General features: G+C 36.6%; 1 protein-coding gene across 1 annotated transcript in view; it reads left to right on the forward strand.

Moving 5' to 3' along the window:
* Nucleotides 1–19,668, forward strand: part of LOC150102002 (eukaryotic translation initiation factor 4H-like) — a 144,300-nt gene that overhangs the window by 32,455 nt on the left and 92,177 nt on the right. Inside the window, exon 2 of the mRNA XM_090399948.1 lies at nt 10,018–10,141. Within this exon, the coding sequence (XP_090256074.1) occupies nt 10,018–10,141 (124 nt within the window). The remainder of the gene's footprint in view (nt 1–10,017; nt 10,142–19,668) is intronic.

Consider the following 19,668-nt stretch of genomic DNA (forward strand, 5'->3'; position numbering starts at 1 on the left):
GAAAAATGCAACACACATCTTACTATTCATCATATTCTGGTAGATTGTCAAAAATTTACACGAGAGAGGAATGAAATTTTCACCTATCTAACCAAGCCATATACACTCAGGGAAATACTAGCAGACTCAGGCAAATTGTATGATGTTTTTAATTTTTTAGAAAGAATTAATTTGTACAAACACATTTGACCATAAATTTGTTTATATGTAAATACTTTTTTGCTTAACTTAACTTTTATCTTTTATTTGTAATATATCTGACCAATTATGTATTATCATAGGCCTTGATCTTGTATATTTGTATCACTCTGCTGTAATTTTGTTAATATGTAAATACCATAATGCTAAACTTAAATTTTATGCATCAATGCTGTATATAATAATTCCTTTTATTAGTATAATAATGTTTGTTGTAATCTTCCTAGATGTAAACACTGCTTTCCTTGACTTGTTTTGTATATACATATGTTAACCTATAATTATCTATTTATGTACTGCTGAAACCTCTGCAGTAATTTTGTTTATATGTAGATATTGTATCACTTAACATGCATTTTGTGTATGCATCTTATTTATTGCTTTATTTTTCGAATAATCATGCAATGCTGTAGGACATCTTACGTATTTGTGTACTTTCTAGTAATTCTGTTTATATGTATTCTAAATTCTGTTTCTACTGCATTACTAAATTTAATTTTCATACATGCATATTGTATAATAATCCCTTTTTGCCTATTTTTGTACTGCTATAAAGGCATTTATTATAATTTTACATATATGTAGATACTGTGTTCCTTGGCTTAGTGTTTCATATTTTATGTATTAACTTATATTGTTAACTATTTTTGCACTACTGTAATAACCTCTGATCTTGTGTGTTGCTGTGCCCTCTGCAGCAGTTCTGTTTACCTAGAGATGCTGCTTTATGAAATTATTTTTCTGTAAATGCTTATGACCTTTGTAGTTTTTATACCAAATAAACTAGAAACCAACCAACCAACCTCCCTGCATGGAACTGCCCCAAGTTGATAGCTAAGACTATTATAATCAACCACCTTATAACTCCACACATTCCCTTCTCTTTGATACTCCTGCATGTCTATTCATCTTCTAAGTCAAAACCACATGGTCACTCTCTCCAACTAGGGGAAGAGATGCCATCTCAGTTATAATCAACTCTTCTGATGCTATGACCAAATCCAAAACTCTTGAACCTTGTGTTCCTTCTATTACATGATGCCTAAGACATTTGTTCCTCAAGAATTCTAGAAATTCCATCCCCATATTACTACATGCATTTTCATATTCCCAATTTATACTGCCGTAGTTAAAATCTCCCATAACAATCATTCTTCTTGTACTTGCCAAGCTCAACTGCCTAAACTTCCCACCCTCTGTGCTTCTTGGCTTGTAACAACATCCCACTAAATATCCTGTCTTGCCCACCTCTGCCTCACATCATATGCTTTCAAAACCATTATTGTCACTGCCCTCCAAAGCCTCCACTCCGAGAGCACATAAGTCATCACTTATCATAAGGCAGTACTCCACCACCGCATTTTCCCTTCCTATCCTTTCGAAAAATGCTGTCCGCGTGGTTAGCCTAGTGGCTGTGCGCTTCGCAACCATATGCCTGGGGAAGGAGTGTCTCAGGTTCGATTCCCGTCGTAGACGTGAGGAATTTGAGGATCTTCCTCAGGCATAGCCAAGTTAGCTGGTCTTGGGTGCGGGCAGTAGGGTTTTTTCCGCCAGTTTATCTGGCGTTTTTCATCCCGCAAGCAGGCAAACCGGCCCTTGAACACACGCCTCTACAGTCAAAAATATATTCCCCCCCCTCCCCAGCGGCAGACCAGGTGACAGGTCGATTGGGAGTAGTACTAACAAAGAAGTCGCATCTAAGTAACACGCGGACCCTGCAGAGGAAGCAGGAATAACGCGTAGGGAAAGAAGAAGAAGATCCTTTCGAAAAATGCTGTACCCTGCTACTTCTATTCCTGTTATTATATCATCTTCCGTCAACCATGTCTCAGAGATCCCAATAATCTTTGGACAGGTTGATGCTTTCAGCACTACCAATTCTTCTCCTTTATTCTGGATACTCCTGGCATAAAAATGTCACTGTTTCTATACCTATCATTATCCCCCTCCTGACTCCACTGGACTCAGCATTACCTGATGTATTCCCCCCTTCTCCCAAGCACTTATTCCCACAAGAGGCCATCCCTGCTACCGTCCACCCTGGGAATTCTAGTTTCCCTGCATTAACACACTGACTCGTTCAGAGAACAGCAATCTCTTCAGATGCCTACATTCTTCCTCATTCAAATGCAAGCACTCTCCTGCATACAGTTCCTTTCTGTCCTCAAATGCCCTCCAAGCATCCACATATTCCAAGCCTCTCTTCTGACACATTCTGGCTATCATTCTATTCATTATTAATGCTTTTCTATTCAGCTCGTCATTATCATACCTGGGCAACACACACACACTATCTTCCCCCTCTGAGTTTTCTTCTCTACAACCTCAAGCATGAATCTCAGATCTCTTGCCACGTGATTTATTCTGCCTCTCAAGTCATTTGTGCCCATCATCACAGTCATCTCATCCTCCCTTTCACCCCACTTAATTTCCATAGCCACACTTTCTATTGTACCTCCAGACAATTCAGGCAAATTTATCAATGGATATTTTCATTCCAAATTGTTCTACTTCTAATTCTCTTCTTTTCTCTATAAGTAGTTTTAAACAAAAAGTTGCACCCTTTCTAAATCCATGTTGACATTCTAATAATATTTTTTCACTGTATATTTTAGATTTTTCATTAAGTATTCTATTATATGTTTTGTAGCATGTATTCAATAAACTGACCTCTGTAACGATACCTTTGTAATTAGCAGATTTTGTTTTATTGCCCTTTCTAAATATCGGTATTATTACACTTCTTTTCCATTCTATTGGTATTTGTCCATTTGTATGTATTGTATTTTAAAATTTTAATAATCTCTGATGAAATTTTTTTCCAGCAAATTTATACAATTCAGAGTTTATTCCATCCCCTCCTACCATTTTTTATTTTACTCAGGTTGTCCTTTAATTCTTTCATTGTTATTATATTACCAAACTATTCACAAGGAATTGAATAGGATCAGTACTGGCAGTTGCATACCTGTATGGAAACCATACAGGTACTTGAGGTATTACCTGATTTCTTGAAGAATTGTAAAGTTCATTTACAATGGTGTCAGGAACACTCTGACTGGACACTGGAGGACGAGAAAAAAGTCGTGATCTGACAGATCACAGTACGACTTGTTCTGTATCAGTAGCAGGCAGAGAGTTTGGTGGGAGCCCCATGAAGCAATGAATCCAGCTTGCCTTGTAAACACAACTAAAGGTTCTGGAGATGGTGTCATGGTATGGGACATGTTCTGTTGATACAGAACAGGTTCCCTGATATTGCTGAAAAGTCGGGTGTCCTTCAAGGAATATCTGAATATTGTTGCTGATCAGGTCCATCCTGCAGTGTCTACTCAGCAGGTGGTGGTTGTTTCATCGATGACATTGCTACTGCTCATCGAGCAAGAATTATTTAGCAGTGGTTCAGTGAGCATCACAACAACAACTTCCATCATCCTTCCTTGCCACCATAAAGCCCAGATCTGAACCCCATTAAGAATGTATGGGACATATTACAAAAACAGATCCGAGAACAAATTCTTCCATCAAATTTGAATCAGATAATGGACTGCTGTCTGCTGAACACCTGGTATGTTGTAGATGCAATCCAACACCTTGTGGGATCTATGCCAAACTGCATATGTGCTGTAATTCGAACTAAAGGATGTCCAACACGCTATTAAATAAATAAAGAAATTCAGTGGTGTATGTGTAGTAGCCTAGTTGTGAAGATGCTTTACAATTTTGTTTGTTTATGCTTGGATAAAGGATTGGAGTGAAAATTTTAATTCTTTGTTATAATTTACTTTGTACTCATGCAAAAAACTTTCTACAGCTGTTTCCCCTCTTTTGTTCTTCAGCTCATATATTCTTCTTCATGTTGCTTTGTAATTTTATGAGGTTGTCCCCTTTTGGTTCCTTCACACTGTACTACTTCCCAAACTTTGTGATAACCAATCCATGTCCATCCTGTTGAGGTACCCAACACCCTTCAGTTATTGGAAAAGGAAAAAATAGCAGTTGTATAAAATCCCATAGAAGTTAGAGCCATTTTAGTCAACTGTAAACTTGTATTCATTGAATTATCAAAATTGTCTACTGCAAATTTTCACTTTGTGCTATTGAAATGAGAATAAAACCACAATTTGTGCATTCATTTTGTGTTGACTACAGTCCTACTAGTTTCTGTTAAAGACTGGTGTTGAAAAATACTGCCATCTTATCAGTTTCTTGAGGATAAGTCATTCTGTTTTATGCAGTGGTTGGCTTGTATATTATTGTTATTATTATTAAGAGAAGCTTACAGGGAGTCAGGAACTCATCGAGGAAGGCCATACTATTCATGCCAGCTGTCATACCTGTTCTTGAATTCATTCACGCTACTTGCACGCACAACATCCACTGGAAATCCATTCCAATCTTGCACTACTCTGAGAGAAAAATCTAGCCCTAACCTTCTTCTTGACACCTTTCATTCTCAACTTCCGTGGGTGCCCTCGTGTCCTAACCACACCCTCCATAAAATAAATAAAATAAAAAATTCTGAAACTCTCTATAACCTTTTCAGAAATTACTAAAATAAAGAGCCAAAAGGCTTCAGTTCGGTGATGTAAAATTACATAAGCAAAGTGGATATTTGATCCAATGTTATTTCAAAGCCAAATATAGAAACTATGAAAGTTTCATAAGTTAACCAGAGAGCTTGTGGGAATACATTCCTTGGCATCCCCCGAGTTGCCTTAGTGGAATATTTAAAAGACAGGTGCTACCAAGGTGTCTATGTATTTGCCTTTTATTAGTCCATTTCTGATCAAGTTTCACTGGCCTGACAGATGTTTCAAACTGGTTGGTTCTCTTCAGAGACCAGGCAGAAATCTTAAGAGACCAAAAACTCTCATTCAGTATGAACTTGAAATGTCAGGGAAATGTTATTTTCATAAGCAAACGCTTGGTCGGTGCATAAAAGTAATTACTAAAATAAAGAGCCACAAGCTTCAGTTCAGTGATTAAAATTACATAAGCAAAGTGGATATTAGATCCAGCATTCTTTCCAAGCTGAGTGTAGAAACTATGAAAGTTTCGTAAGTTAACCAGAGAGCTTGCAGGAATACATTCCTCAGCATCTCCAAGTTTCCCTAGCTTGGACTACTTAAAAGACTTAGGTGCTGAGCAGGCATCTATATATTCATCGGACTCTGAAGAGAACCTGCCAGTTCAAAACTGCTGTCAGGTCAGTGAAACCTTATCAGAAATGTCTAATAAAAAGGCTATTGGCTCTCTATTAGCTTGTTTAATTAATATAAAATCTTGTTCTATTAATACAATCATGTCTTCAACTTGTTCTACAGACTTGAAAGGAGATAGTATGGTAAGGGAGAAGATATTAAAAAAAAAGTTGTGGAATGCAGTGAAAACGAAGAGCAAAAGGATCAAGATTGTCCAGCCAACTCCACTACTTGTCATAATAGATGGCTTTCTCTCTTTGGAATTCCCAACAATGCAGGAGTACCCCAGGGCCCTGTACTTTCATCCACTCTTTCTCCTGTACACATAGCTGTTTAGGATCTGAACTCACTGACTTCAGATCCTAAACAGCTATATTAATGACAATACACTCCACTCTTCACATCTCATTTGACAAACCTTGTAATTCTCAGTCAAGATCTCTCATAACAAATACCTTAAATTCTGATATCCTCTGTATTCTTCACTGGGATGAAGATGAATGGGTGAGGATCTAACACATACACATTCTGTATCTATTAGATCCAATGGTTTGTTATGACCAAATAACTTTGCTGTTGTAGGAACTGAATTTTTACTAGGCTAGGAATGCTGTCTCTGTTCTTTGCAGCAGTGTTCATCCATTGTGTTTAGGTATGAGGTCATTTTAATTGTTTGTGAGAGAAAACCTTACTAATCATCATCTAAGATTGGCCAACTTGCATAGTTAGCATATCTGCTCTTAATCACCAGCCGAGGGATCCATGGCCAGAGCAAGATTTGATCCTACAGTGAAGAATACTGAGGATATCTGAATTTAAGGTATTTGTTATGAGAGATCTTGACTGAGAATTACAAAGTTTGTCAAATGAGATGTGAAGAGTGGAGTGTACTGTCATTGGCATAGCTGTTTAGGATCTGAACTCACTGACTTCAGATCCTAAACAGCTGTGTTTTTTAGTCTGATGATATCTTATTAAGGACCAAAATGCATCTGGTTGGTAACTAGATAATGGAAAGCAATATTTGTTCCCTAAAGACTCATTTTCCTTTGTAATGAACACTTACTTTAGCTCCTTATGTAAGTACAAAAATACAGCATAAATAAATTTTTCTGAAAATAAAATCTTGTATTTGATTTCTTCATAAAATATATATAATTGCCGATTAAGAAGAGCCTTCATAGGTTCAAACATGTTTCAGAGATATATATTTTCCATATGATTTCTAAATGTATGTGATTGCCTTTCGATGAAAGACTAATTTCATTTCCTAGTCTGAGACCATCACTCCAATGTTTACAAAAACCTCTCATGGGTGAGAGGTTTTTGTAAACAGGTTCTCACGGTTGAGAATGTTTATTTTTTTGTAAAACAAAAAAAGAAAAAGTGTGCACAGAAAATAATAACAAGCAAAAATCCTTGTTAATTTTGTTCACTCTTACATAAATTGCTGCAGTTGAATACATTTAAAATGCCAAATATGGTTTGCTTTTAAAATGCAAAATATAAAAAAATTACAGTATTTTTCAAATAAATTTGTTTACCATTCAATTAATCTTCCATTAAATATACATATTGTCAGTTCTTTGCTTTAAAAAAAAAGTTACTTTCATGAAGCAGAGCTTAACAAGATAAAATCATTTTTCTTATTTACATTGCTGTGTTTACAACTTTCATTACCCTTCCTATCTTCTGCAAGCTATTTTTGAGCACTTCCTCTGTTTTTCATTTCAAGGCTGCTTTGATAAAATAATGACTTAAAATAAAAACAGCAGCTCTATATCTTTATTACAAATATAATTTTCATAATGCATTTGAATTTTGAGATTTTGAAATGGTAAATCTCATTAATTAGATTATATATATATATATATTAAATCTGGAAGGTTTTCTTTCTGGTTGAATAGTGGTCTGGAGCCGAGAAACCGTATTGTTTAGCCATACCCCTAGTACTAAATACATGAAAGGTTTACTTTCATGTATTTAGTACTTTTTTTTTTTTTTTTTTTTTTTTTTTTTTTTTTTTTTTTCAGAGTGGAATTCACATTAAAATAAATAAATACATAATGGAATGGCACATGCTTTTCTGGTGTCATGGATAGTGGGGGGGGGGGTAAGTAATAGAGCGTTTAGTAATGAAACTGGGAGAGTCATGCTGAATAGCATAGAAAATGAGTCCATGAGTGATGCTTCTGTGGACTTGAATGAAGTTAAGAGTGGTAAGATATATGGTGATTCTATGATTAAGGGTATGGAGAGTGGTATGCATGAAGAGTGCTTGGCTGATGGCACAATAGAAAGAGTGGCTTTAGCAATAAAGAGAGGGCATGAAGCAGACAAGATGATAGTTATGGTGGGTACAAATGACCTGAGTGGTGGTATAAATTGGGTAGGAAAAGATTTAAGAACATTGTTAGATATTGTGAAGAGGAAAAGTGTCAATGGGAGGATAGTGTGTGTGCTGCCTCGTTTTGACAATTACGGATTAAGTAGACAAGCGATGATAATGAATGATATGATTGCAAGAATGTGCAAAAAAGAGGTCTGGAATTTGTTGATGTCTGGAGTGTGCTTGAAGGAAAAAGACAGTTGTATGCTAGAGATGGGGAAGCATCTGAACATGGAAGGACATAAGCGATTGAAGAAGTTACTGTTTTCTGAACAAGTTGAAGTAATTGGGCAGGGAAAATAATATTGAAAAGGTTGAGTGTAAGAGAGAGAAACTTTAGCACTGATTGTATATTTATTGAACCTTATTCGCAGAATAAATTGCAGAAGAGAGGGGATAAAAATCGGCATGGGACTACTGAAATTATTATATATCAGTTCTCAAGCCGGTACAAGATCTAGAGGGAATCTGCAATTTTTGTATACCAATGCAAGAAGCATTCGAAATGAGAGAGAAGAATTTTTGGCATTAGTCAGTGCAATCTCACCAAAAGTTGTAGGCATTAGTGAAACTTGGCTGTCAGTAGAAGATGTGGTCACTGGAATTGAATGTGATGGGTACAGTATTTTCAGGGAGGATAGAGAAGATAGAACGGGGGGGGGGGAGTACTGTTGATGATAGCTGATGTGTTGCAGCCAAAGAAAGTAGTATATCAAGATGATAGACATGTGAATGAGAGTTCATTTGAGGCGGTCTGGTGTGAAATAGTGACCAATGCAACCAAATATACAGTTGGATGTTGCTATAGGCCAGAGAGTACAGGGGGAGATATTGAATTCATGCATCAGCAAATTAATGTAATGAGTGCAGGTTTAGTGATTATTATGGGGAATTTTAATTATGGTGATACAAATTGGAAGGAGGAAATATCACGTAGCAAAAAGGAAATGGAGTTCATATATCTTCTACGAGATAATTACTTGAAACAGCACATAACTGAAGGGACACGCGGCGTGAGAGTGTTGGACCTGGTTATTGGTTCAGAGGATATATGCATAAGTAAGGTGTACTCGTTACCTCCAATTGGTGAAAGCGATCATGTGGTATTGACTTGGGAGGTTGCAAAATCTGTGGATTTTTCTGTTAAGAAGGGGATATATATGGAACTACAGATAATGGAAAGCAATATTTGTTCCCTTGTATTTGATTTCTTCATAAAATATATATAATTGCCGATTAAGAAGAGCCTTCATAGGTTCAAACATGTTTCAGAGATATATATTTTCCATATGATTTCTAAATGTCAGATTCATATTGTTATAAAACTAAAGTTTTAGTATCATGGTAGGTAGGAATTGGGTTTATATTCGGCATGAGTATACACTTTTAACTGAAATAATTATTGCAAATGTGTAGAGCCTACAGTATGTGTTAATATTGGTGTGTTTATGGAAATTTTATGAAAAAGAGAGAAAAAACATGTCATGGCTTTTTAACCACTGAAGATTGCAGTCATTAGAAACCACAAGATGACAATGAGTCTTCCAGGGAATTTCAGTAAATGAAATGAAGAAGCTGGTTTGATCGGTTTGTAGTTGCATTGAGAATGAACATTGATATCCTACCATTTTCAGTCTTATACTTTTGGAGGATGATGGATGCTAACAGAACCTATGGACTATGACAAAAAAAAAAAAAAAAAAAAAAAGAAAAAAAGGCAGACATAGGTTGTGGGATAGATAACTTTAAGATTAAAACTCAGGTCTTGTAAAAATAAAATGTTGTAGTTAGTTTAGGTGTCAAATGCAAATTTTTTATTCCTAAAATGCAGTAATTTCTTATTTATCTGACTGCATCAGGAAATTAATTTGTTGGTCAGATCATTGAAGGATATCAATTATATAGTGCTGTACAAAGGTGTTTGACACACTAGCTCATTCAAGGGTTGGATAATTGAGAGATCAATGTATGTGACTTTGTTCTTAGAAACAAATAATAAAGTCAAGCTAGTTTGACTGCAGTTAGTACTTGGAAGGGGTTCAATCGTTCGATGCTGTTGGCACGTTCTCCCTCGACGAGTCTTTGGACTCCCTGGAGGTGTCACATAATAATAATAATTTTTTAAATGAAATGATTGTTGTAGTTAAAAACACCTAGCAGCATAACAATATTTTAATTTATAGCATTAAGATTTTATGTAATATTAATTATCCCATTTTTATTTAGATATAATAATCGAGCTAGAAGCTCTCGTCCCCTTCCAGAGCATCCACCATACACACTCTTTGTAGGTAACCTTCCTCAAGGCGTTGTCCAAGGAGATGTTGATGAGATATTCAAAGGACTGAAGGTAATTGGTTCATAGTAATGTTACTGATTCATAAATGTGATATTTATTTAGGTATGTCTACTACCAAAATAGAGGTCATCATCATCATTCTATCAAGGATTTAGGCCTAGAGTGGCCTGTTCTGGCCTTAGAAGTCATCGTTGAATCTTTTAAGAGGATGTCCTGGTTTTCTTTTACCTAATGGCTTGTACTTTAAGGCTTGTTATGGTAATCTTTCTATTTTCATTCTTTGAACATGTTTCATCCATTTATGTTTATATTTTTTAATTTTTTGTATTACTGATTCCTGGTTTGATTCTTTCATAATTTCTTCATTTCAAAAATAGAGGTGAGATCTAAAAACTTCTTTTTTTTTTTTTTGAAAATTCTTTTCTGCAACTCTGTTGCAGAGATTTAAAGAGATTGAGATTTGTTGCCTTGCATTCATACTACAGAATTTTTATATTGATGTCAGCAAAGGTTGGTTGATTGGTAGAGCCTCTGCTACTAATGGCTCACACAAAAAGTTAAGCAAGTTTGAACGCAGTTAGTAGTTGGAAGGGAATCCATCGTTCGATGCTGTTGGCACACTCTCCCTCGATGAGTCTTTGGATTCCCTGGAGGTGTCACATAATAATAATAATAATAATATATCATCTTCAGGAATACATATAAACCCACGATGCAACCACAGACTAACAGATAACAATGGTGTTATCCTTATTAGGTAGCCAGTGTGTGCAAATTTATTATCTATTTTATATAAAAAAAAAAAAAAAAAATGCAAACCTACCATATTAAGAAATAATCAATTGATTTACTTTATATATATATATATTTTTTTAATAACCTATAGTCAGTGAATTTTCATATTTTGATAGCTATGAGATATAAGTAAAATAAGAATAAAAACTGTTTGCAAATATATCTTTATTATTTTTTATTGTTACATATTTTTAAAGAATTTTTCAGTGCTTCTCAACATTTTAACAAATGCTTGTTTGATTGATTTATATATATATATATATATATATATATATATATAATTTTTTTTTTAACATTTAAAGGAATTCTGTATATCTCTTCACTGTTGGGCGTGTCCACACATTCAAGGTCTCGTGAATGTCAAAGTTGGATAGCAGCGCAATAATAGTCTGAGAGATTATGGCTGAGGTTAGTGTTGAGATGTACTGGATTGAGGACGATTATTTTAGATTCTACAATTATTCTCTTCAGTTCATCATAGCATCGAAAGATATTTTCCAATTTGTCCCATGTGACTGGATGAATGATAGAATTTTCATCGTTAACATCAGCAGAATTCAGGACATGTTTTAATAACACAGTGCTTGCTCTAGTTCTGTGATGTGTGACGTCTCTTATGTTCTTCTAGACGTAATTCGATGGATTTTTCAGTCTGCCCAAAATAAAGCATGTTGCCCAAATACGGTAAACGTTGGGATATTTTGATATGTTTTTGCTCTGGTGTGCTGAACAAGGAATGGATGTTAAGTAGAGGAGTGAAAGAATTCCAGATGTTATATTTTTTGAGAACTTTGGCTAATTTAGGTGAAACAGAACTGATATATAATAAGAATACGTAGCCTTGAATATGGTGAGGGGATGAATTGAATAGTAACTTATTAACTGTTTCTTTTGAGTAACCATTTTGTTAAAAGGTTGCAAGAAGAAATTGAAGTTCTTTGTTGATATATTCTTCATAAAGGAGGGAGTGATCATGTTTGTCTAGTGTAGAGATAATGGCAAGTTTTTGAGGCAGACAGTGATGGGACTGTGCATGGAGATGTCTATTGTTGTGAGTGGGTTTTCTGTAAATGGAGATCTTTAATTTCCCAGATACATGAGTGAGTTTGACATCTAAAAACAGGGAGAGAACCATCAATCTCTAATTCTGTAGTAAATTGGATTTTTGGGTGTTAACTGTTGTGATGGTTTAGGAAATTCTTTAAAGAATCAGGTCCATTACTCCAGATTAGTAAGATGTCATCTATATATCTTTTCCACAACCTAGGTTTCAATGGGAATGAAGAAATAGCTTTTTCCTCAAAAGATTCTAAATATAAATTTGCCAGTATGGGAGATAAAGGATTGTCCTTGACTAAATCAAAGTTCTTGAAAGTTTATTTTTCACTTGGTGAGACTATAATAAATTTAGTTTAATCCTTTATCCAAGTGTGTGCAAACAAAGTTTACACCTGAAAGTATCTTCAGGACTGGGGTAAAGTGGTACAACACCGGGCGACTCCTTGCAAAGGTGGAGCAAGCTACCAACACTCCTATCTCCCATAATGCAAAACACATCTCCTTGCAGATATGTATAATGTTATGCATTAAGGGAAGGGCCACTACCCAGACTAGTTTCGACCTTTATTGAGATCTCTTCAGTGGGAGCCAGGCCCAAGTGGAGATACCAAGGCAGAAGCAGTAGCAAGGTCATCTCTTCCCATAGGAGCTGCCAAACAGTGTGCCACCTTTTTATTAAATTACTCTGGATTTAGAGAAAGATGTTGAAAGTTTATTTTTCACTTGGTGAGACTATAATAAATTTAGTTTAATCCTTTATCCAAGTGTGTGCAAACAAAGTTTGTGCCTGAAAGTATCTTAAGGACTGGGGTAAAGTGGTACAACACCGGGTGACTCTTTCAAAGTTTGTGACTGAAAGTATCTTCAGGCGCAAACTTTGTTTGCGCCTGAAGATACTCTCAGGTGAAGAGAGTGGTTATGTGGTTCATCTGAGAAGAAAATCTCAGATGAACCATGTAACCTAGAAATATAGAAAAAGTTAGGTATGTCAGGAATAAAATAAAAAAAAATTATGATTCATTCATTAGTGTACAGGCTAGGCTACTATAAATCAATCATACTGCTGCTGCTTCATTATCATTGCATGAATCATTATATCTGTAAATAAATATGAATTTCTTTTTCACATTATCTTTTCATTTTTGATGTCTGTTATTAGTAATATGTATAATATCTACAGTGTTTTGTATTATATAACACAATATTAATGCTGGTACTGACAGACACACGATTCATCTTGTAAACAGACAGCATAAACTTACAGTATAGATTAATACAGTATACTACTGTAAATATATTTTCTCTTCCTTATGATTTTCTTAATTTTCGTTTCTCTAGCTTACTTTATTGTAAGAATGTAGTATATATATCATACATATAACATGCAAAATATATGTTAATTGACTTTTTATATTTTCGCAGATTTTCGACTGTGTGAGGGGGGGGGTCAGTGCCCCTAACCCTCGTGTTGTTCAAGGGTCAGCTGTATATTTACTTCATCATATAATTCATTGAAATTTATATTGGGGTGTTAATGATTTTGCAACTAAATCAGTAAAATCCAGTGGTTTTCCTAATTGAAAAATTTTTTAAATAGTATTTTCAAACTTTTCCCAATAAGTGCTCATATATTCTAATAGGGACGGTCAGTACTATCTGCATAGTATGCTGTATATACAGGGTGTTCGGGATAAATTTGACATATTTATAATTAATTATATTTTTCCGTAAGTTACATGTATTAACACACACTTCTCTTCATTTAAAAGTTTGGACCCTTCTTCATTCATATACAAGATGTCAGAAAGGATGGATAGCTGGAACCCACCTGAATCATGGAAGAGAATAACTTGTATCATGATGATTCGTGCCCGCCATCAAAATAAGGATATTACGACTGCTGCCCAATGCTCCCTGAATACAGTAAAAACAATCAGGCATGAACTAGAGACTTGCAATGGTGACTACGAGGATGTAGCAAGAAGAAAGATCCCTAGCAGACGATCTGATTGCGTTCGTACAGCAGAATTCCTCGCAAATCTGCAGGAACAGGTGTTGAAGAACCCTGGCATTGGAATTCGGGCTTTGTTCGTGGAGTTGCTAACTGTAGTCAAGCCCTGGATAACAAGGGTAGCCAATGGTAGGCCGTATGTATGGCAGCAGGATTCGGCCCCTTGCCACACCTCTGGGAAAAGTCAAAAATGGTTGTCTGAAAATTTCTACGACTTCACCAGTCCAAATGTTTGGCCTCCAAACTCCCCAGACCTTAACCCCATGGATTATTTTGTATGGGGCGCAGTTGAAAAAGACACCAATCGCACTTCCAGTAATACAAAAGCCCAGTTAATGGATAAAATTAAAACAGTTTTTGCGGCCCTTCCCAGGGAGACTGTAGCATCAGCTTGTTCGAGGTTCCGAAGCAGAATTGAAGCTGTGATCGATGCTAATGGTGGTTATTTTGAGTAAATCTTGTTGATAGTATTGTAATTAACTCTGCCTGTAATGTTTTTTTGTCAATTCATTAAATTTAATAGATACAAAGAAGATTTTCTTTTTCCTTACGAAACTGTCAAATTTATCCCGAACACCCTGTATGTGCATTGTGCATCTAGTTTGTCTATCTTGCAGAATGAAAACCAAAGTTTCCAGATAGAGAAACCTTGCACCTCCATATGAGACTGGTGAACTCACTTTCAGTTAGAGGGGGAAAAAAATTCATTGGGTTACCAAGTAAATTATACTTGCCAAAAATTATATTGTTTAATCCTTTATCCAAATGTTAGTGTGATGAATGTGAAGTCTTCAGCCTCTATATTTCAAGTAGCCTAGTTTTCAAGATACTTCACATGCCAAGTTTGTCTACTTACTCGGATGAAGGATTGAACAAGGATATAATTTCTTGGCAAGTATAATTTAACTCGCTTTCAGTTGAAAGTCTTGTAAAGGCTGTTTGCATCATAGACAAGATTTGAACTCACTATTTCCAGCCACATGGCATCATTGATGCAGACTGAGGTCCATCTGTGATACAGAGGCTGTGTATGGAAATTATTTATTTTTAACATTGTCGTGATTTTACCTATTTATAAAAAAACAAGAGCCTCCATAGCTCAGTCGTTATAGACAAAGCCGCTTGGTCGGAAAGACCTGGTTTCAATTTCTGTCGGTGCGTGAGGAACCTTTATCCGGTCTCAAGGGGGGGGGGGTCACCTGATGGAAACTCAGATTTTTCATCCCCCAGAACAGGCAATCTGGCCACATGAACACACACATCTACAGACATAGGATATGCTGAGGATATGCATAGAGCCAACTATCTTATCCTTGAGACGGTTGTGGTTGTAAGAATAAAAAACCTCAACACCATAAAAGGTAGAAGAGGAGGATTAAGAAAGAAAGAAATAAACAAAAGTGTTTGCTGGCCTGTCCTAGCTGCCAAATGGTTAGCATATTTGCTGTCCAACTAACAGGCTAGATTGAAATCCCACTGGAGTCATGGATATTATATGCATATGAATTTCATCATCCTGTGTGAGATGACCATCCTGTTTATAGGCCTGATGTGGCTTGAAAAGGTTCTATGTTTGGTCTCTAAAAAAACTTTCAAATCCATCATATAAATTTTGCTTCTACTGATGAAAGAATAAACTCACTACTGGTGTACCCTGGTCATATGGTACGTTAGGTTCCAGACCACCATTGTATAGCAAATTGCCTTTTTTTTCCTCTTTGCTTGTACATGTAATGGTATAACACTTTTAAGCAGCCATATACAGTATATGTACAACTGATGTAAATAAAGCATTTATTTCCATTAGTTATGCAAACAAAAACATTAGAATAATTTTTGCAAATGAAAAATTATTGTTCAAAGGATGAAGGTGATGACACAACTTTTGGATCATCTTGGTGTGCCTCATATGCTAAATGCTTTCTTCCTGAAGATTTTCACAGACTTCTTGTAGTAGCTGATCATCAGGTAGAACTTAAAATGGATGTTGAAGGTTGAGATAGGATTTGAGAGGATGCTTGTCTTTTACTAAATTTAATATTTTTAATCTTATTATCTAATGTTTACATAGGTTGATGTATTATAGGTTTACATATCTTCTTTTCACTGGAAGCAACAATATCCATACTTTGATTTTTATCTGGGTGCTTAAGGGTCAAAGATGTATAACTGAGAGGAGACCTCCACATAGCCTTTAAAGGTATGCGGAGAACCGACCAGAGCTTCTGACCTAATGTCCAATCCTCACCTTCTTTTGGTGTACACTGTTAGGTATCTACCTGGATACAGAACGAACGAGGATGGGCTGGCAAATTCTATTCTTATTGGCTTAAACCAAAATATCAAATCATGGTACAACATGGCAGAATGTGAATGGTGGCAGAACATGCCACCAGCGAAAAGTCAGCTACTGGCACGCCAAAGGTATTTGCTGCCTAGGTGCAAACTTTTATCGGTCGCCCCTAATACTGCATTGTATAATCCAAATTAGATATTAGTTACATAAAATTCCGCCCTATCAATGTTGCCGCCTGGGTGCAGTACACCCCTTGCACCCTTGGGTTGGCGTGGCCTTGGGCACACTCCCAGCTCAACATCACCAGAATTCAAGATCGATACTATTAACATAATAAGCCTGAATGGCAAAGAAACGGAGCTAGCGGAGGAATTGGGTAAGTACCAGATGGACATAATACGGGTAACTGAAACAAAAAAAGACAAAAACTGGTGAGATCTTTCTGAGCAATAAATACAAAATGTCATATTCAGGTAATGACAATCAAGAAACAGGAGTAGCCATAGTATTCAACACTAAATACGAGGTTAATCTTCTTGAATAACAAGCCATATCAAGTAGAGTGATGTGGGCAGATATCCAAACAGGGAGCTAGACAATGAGACTTATTTGTGCCTATGATCTCACAGAAGGTTCTACTAAGGTGGAACCTTCTACTACTCGAAAGTCTTTGACCTAGTCATTGCATCTGAGAATTTGACTGTAATGAATATGACCACATTGCCACCAATTGGTGAGAGTGATCATAGGGTCTTGACCTGGGAGGTGGCTAAATGTGTGGAATTTTCAATTAAGACAGGGTACTTGTGAAATTACCGGGCTGGTAAGTATGACAAGCTTAGGAGATTGCTTGGTTCAGCGACATGGCGTGTAAAACTGCAAGGGCTGGATGTTGATGGTACATGGGAGGTGGTTAAGGAACATTTGCAGGAGGTAATGGCTGACTGTATACTTAGAGTCTGAATAGTAAATCAAGTAAGGGTTAAATGGATGAATAACACCATTAAGCTTGAGCTGCAAAAAATGTAACAACTGTGGAATGAATTTAAGGAGAAAAGTGATCTGCAGACCCATGAACAGTATAAAGCACAGGCCAGAAGGGTAACGAGTGTGGTAAGAAAAGCAAAAGAGGATTATGAAAGGAAATTAGCCACGCAAGCTAAAGAGAATCCCAAACAGTTTTTTCGATATGTTGCAAGTAAAAGAAAAAATGTATATGGCAGAATGATTTTAAAGAATGCCAATGGTAGGGAGGTAACTGAATCAGTTGATATAGTGGATTTACTGAGCGAGCACTTTGCAAGAGTATATCATCCAGGTGGTGATATTGCAGGAATGAAGGAACCAACAGCTTATACGGGAATTGTGGTGAATGAAGTGGAGGTAAATAGTCTATTACAAAACCTTAATGTGAATATATCTGTGGGATTGGATGATATACCAGCTCGTGTCGTACATGAAGTGGCTAAAGAATTGTCAGTGCCCTTGACCATTTTGTTTAATTTGAGTCTCGGGTCTGGGTTAGTCCCGAGGGGAGTGGAAAAAGGGGAAAATAGTTCCACTGCATAAAGGGGGGTTCCAAGACTGTTGTTGCAAATTACGACCGATCAGCATATCAGGAGTCGTTGTCAAGGTCTTGGAGAAGGTAGTCAAGAGAAAAATACAAGAATGGATAGATGAAAATGGGATACTGTATGGAGGACAGCATGGTTTTGTGAATGGTAGATCATGCCTCAGTAACTTGCCCACGTTTTATAACACAGTGACGGCTGAACTGGATAAGGGTAATGAGTTTTCAGTGATTCTGCTGGACCTAGCTAGGCCTTTGACAGGATACCACATGGAATTCTAATCAGTAAACTGCAGCATATGGAGACAGATATAGGGTTGGTGAGATAGATAGGAGGGTGGTTGATGGAGAGATATCAGAGAGTAGTTTATTCAGGAGTAGAGTCCAAAAGACTGCATGTGATTAGTGGTGTACCACAGGGTTCTGTTCTTGGACTGCTACTGTTTAATTTGTTCATTAACAATATAGGAAAGGATCTGAGACAAACTGTTCATTTGTTTGCTGATGATGCAAAGTTGGGTAGAGCAATAGTGAATGCACATGATGTCAAAATTTTGCAGGATGATTTGGATACATTGGAGGACTTGGCTAAGGAGAATGGATGTCAATTTAATGTGGCAAAATGTAAGGTTATGCATTTTGGGGTGAAAAGATTAGCAGCAGTATACCACATTGGAACTGTACTCCAGGAGATTAATGAGGCCAGGGATTTGGGAGTGTTGATGGATAGGGAGTTGAAGTTTAGGGGGGCACTTTGCAAAAGTGGCTAAATCAGCTCATCAAATCACTTGGTTACTGAAGAATACTTTGACGAGCATAGACAAGCAAGTTATTGTTCCTTTGTATCGAGCCTTGATAAGACCCCATATTGACTACTGTGCCCAGATTTGAGTGTCAGGGTTTCTTCTTGATGGGGAGGAGGTGGAGAGGATCCAGAAGCGAGTGACCAAGATGATAGCAGGTCTATGGAATGAACCTCATGAGAACAGGTTGAAGATTTGTGGGTTGCAGGAATTGGTTGATAGGCAGAAAAGGGGTGATATGATTGAGACGTTCAAATTACTGAAGGGTTTCTATAAGATTAATTCAGAGAATATTTTTGAGAACAGGACTGGTGGTGGGAGGACTAGGGGCCATCCATGGAAACTGGGCAAGAGTGTGGTTAGCAAAGGTGTTAGAGCTAGGTTTTTTATTTGAGAGTGGTGAATAAGTGGAATAAGCTGCCACAGTCTCTTGTGGGTGCCATGACTGTGAATGAGTTCAAGGCGAAGTATAATAGATTCTGTGTGAATGTTGAATAGTTGTTCTTGACATGATGTTAGGGCCTCCCTCGATGAATCTTAGGACTCCTTGGAGTTGCCCATAATGATAATAATAAGGTAGAAGTGGAGGAATTTTTTGAGGCTTTAGAGACAGAATGAAAAATGAAAAGTTGGTCCTTGTTGGGGATCTAAATAGCAGAGTAAGAAATGATTGTCAGACATACAAAATATTTTGGGAAAATTTGGAGACAAAGGGCAAAGCTAATAATACTGGCCAATACCTGTTGGATTTTTGCTCAGGACACAGACTGGTCACAGTCTGTATCCTGTCACACTTACTAACACCATATTCCAGCATAAAAATGTGCACAAATTCATATGGAGGGAACAGGCAAAGAATAAGAAAAGTGTCATTGACTGTGTTATTGTTGTTAGTGATGTTTTCTCCCTGGTGCAGGACACTAAAGAGTACAGAGGATTTGAAATTGGAAGTGATCACCATTTGGTCTTGAGCAGGATAAAATTGAATTTCATATTGAAAAGAAGAACATGTAAGAAAGTTTTAAAGTGAATAAAAGTTGAGTA

This window comes from Typopeltis vanoorti, chromosome 11 (genome assembly GCF_054136105.1).
Source record: "Typopeltis vanoorti isolate ZY-2024b chromosome 11, IOZ_Tvanoo_1.0, whole genome shotgun sequence".
Lineage (NCBI taxonomy): Eukaryota > Metazoa > Arthropoda > Arachnida > Uropygi > Thelyphonidae > Typopeltis > Typopeltis vanoorti.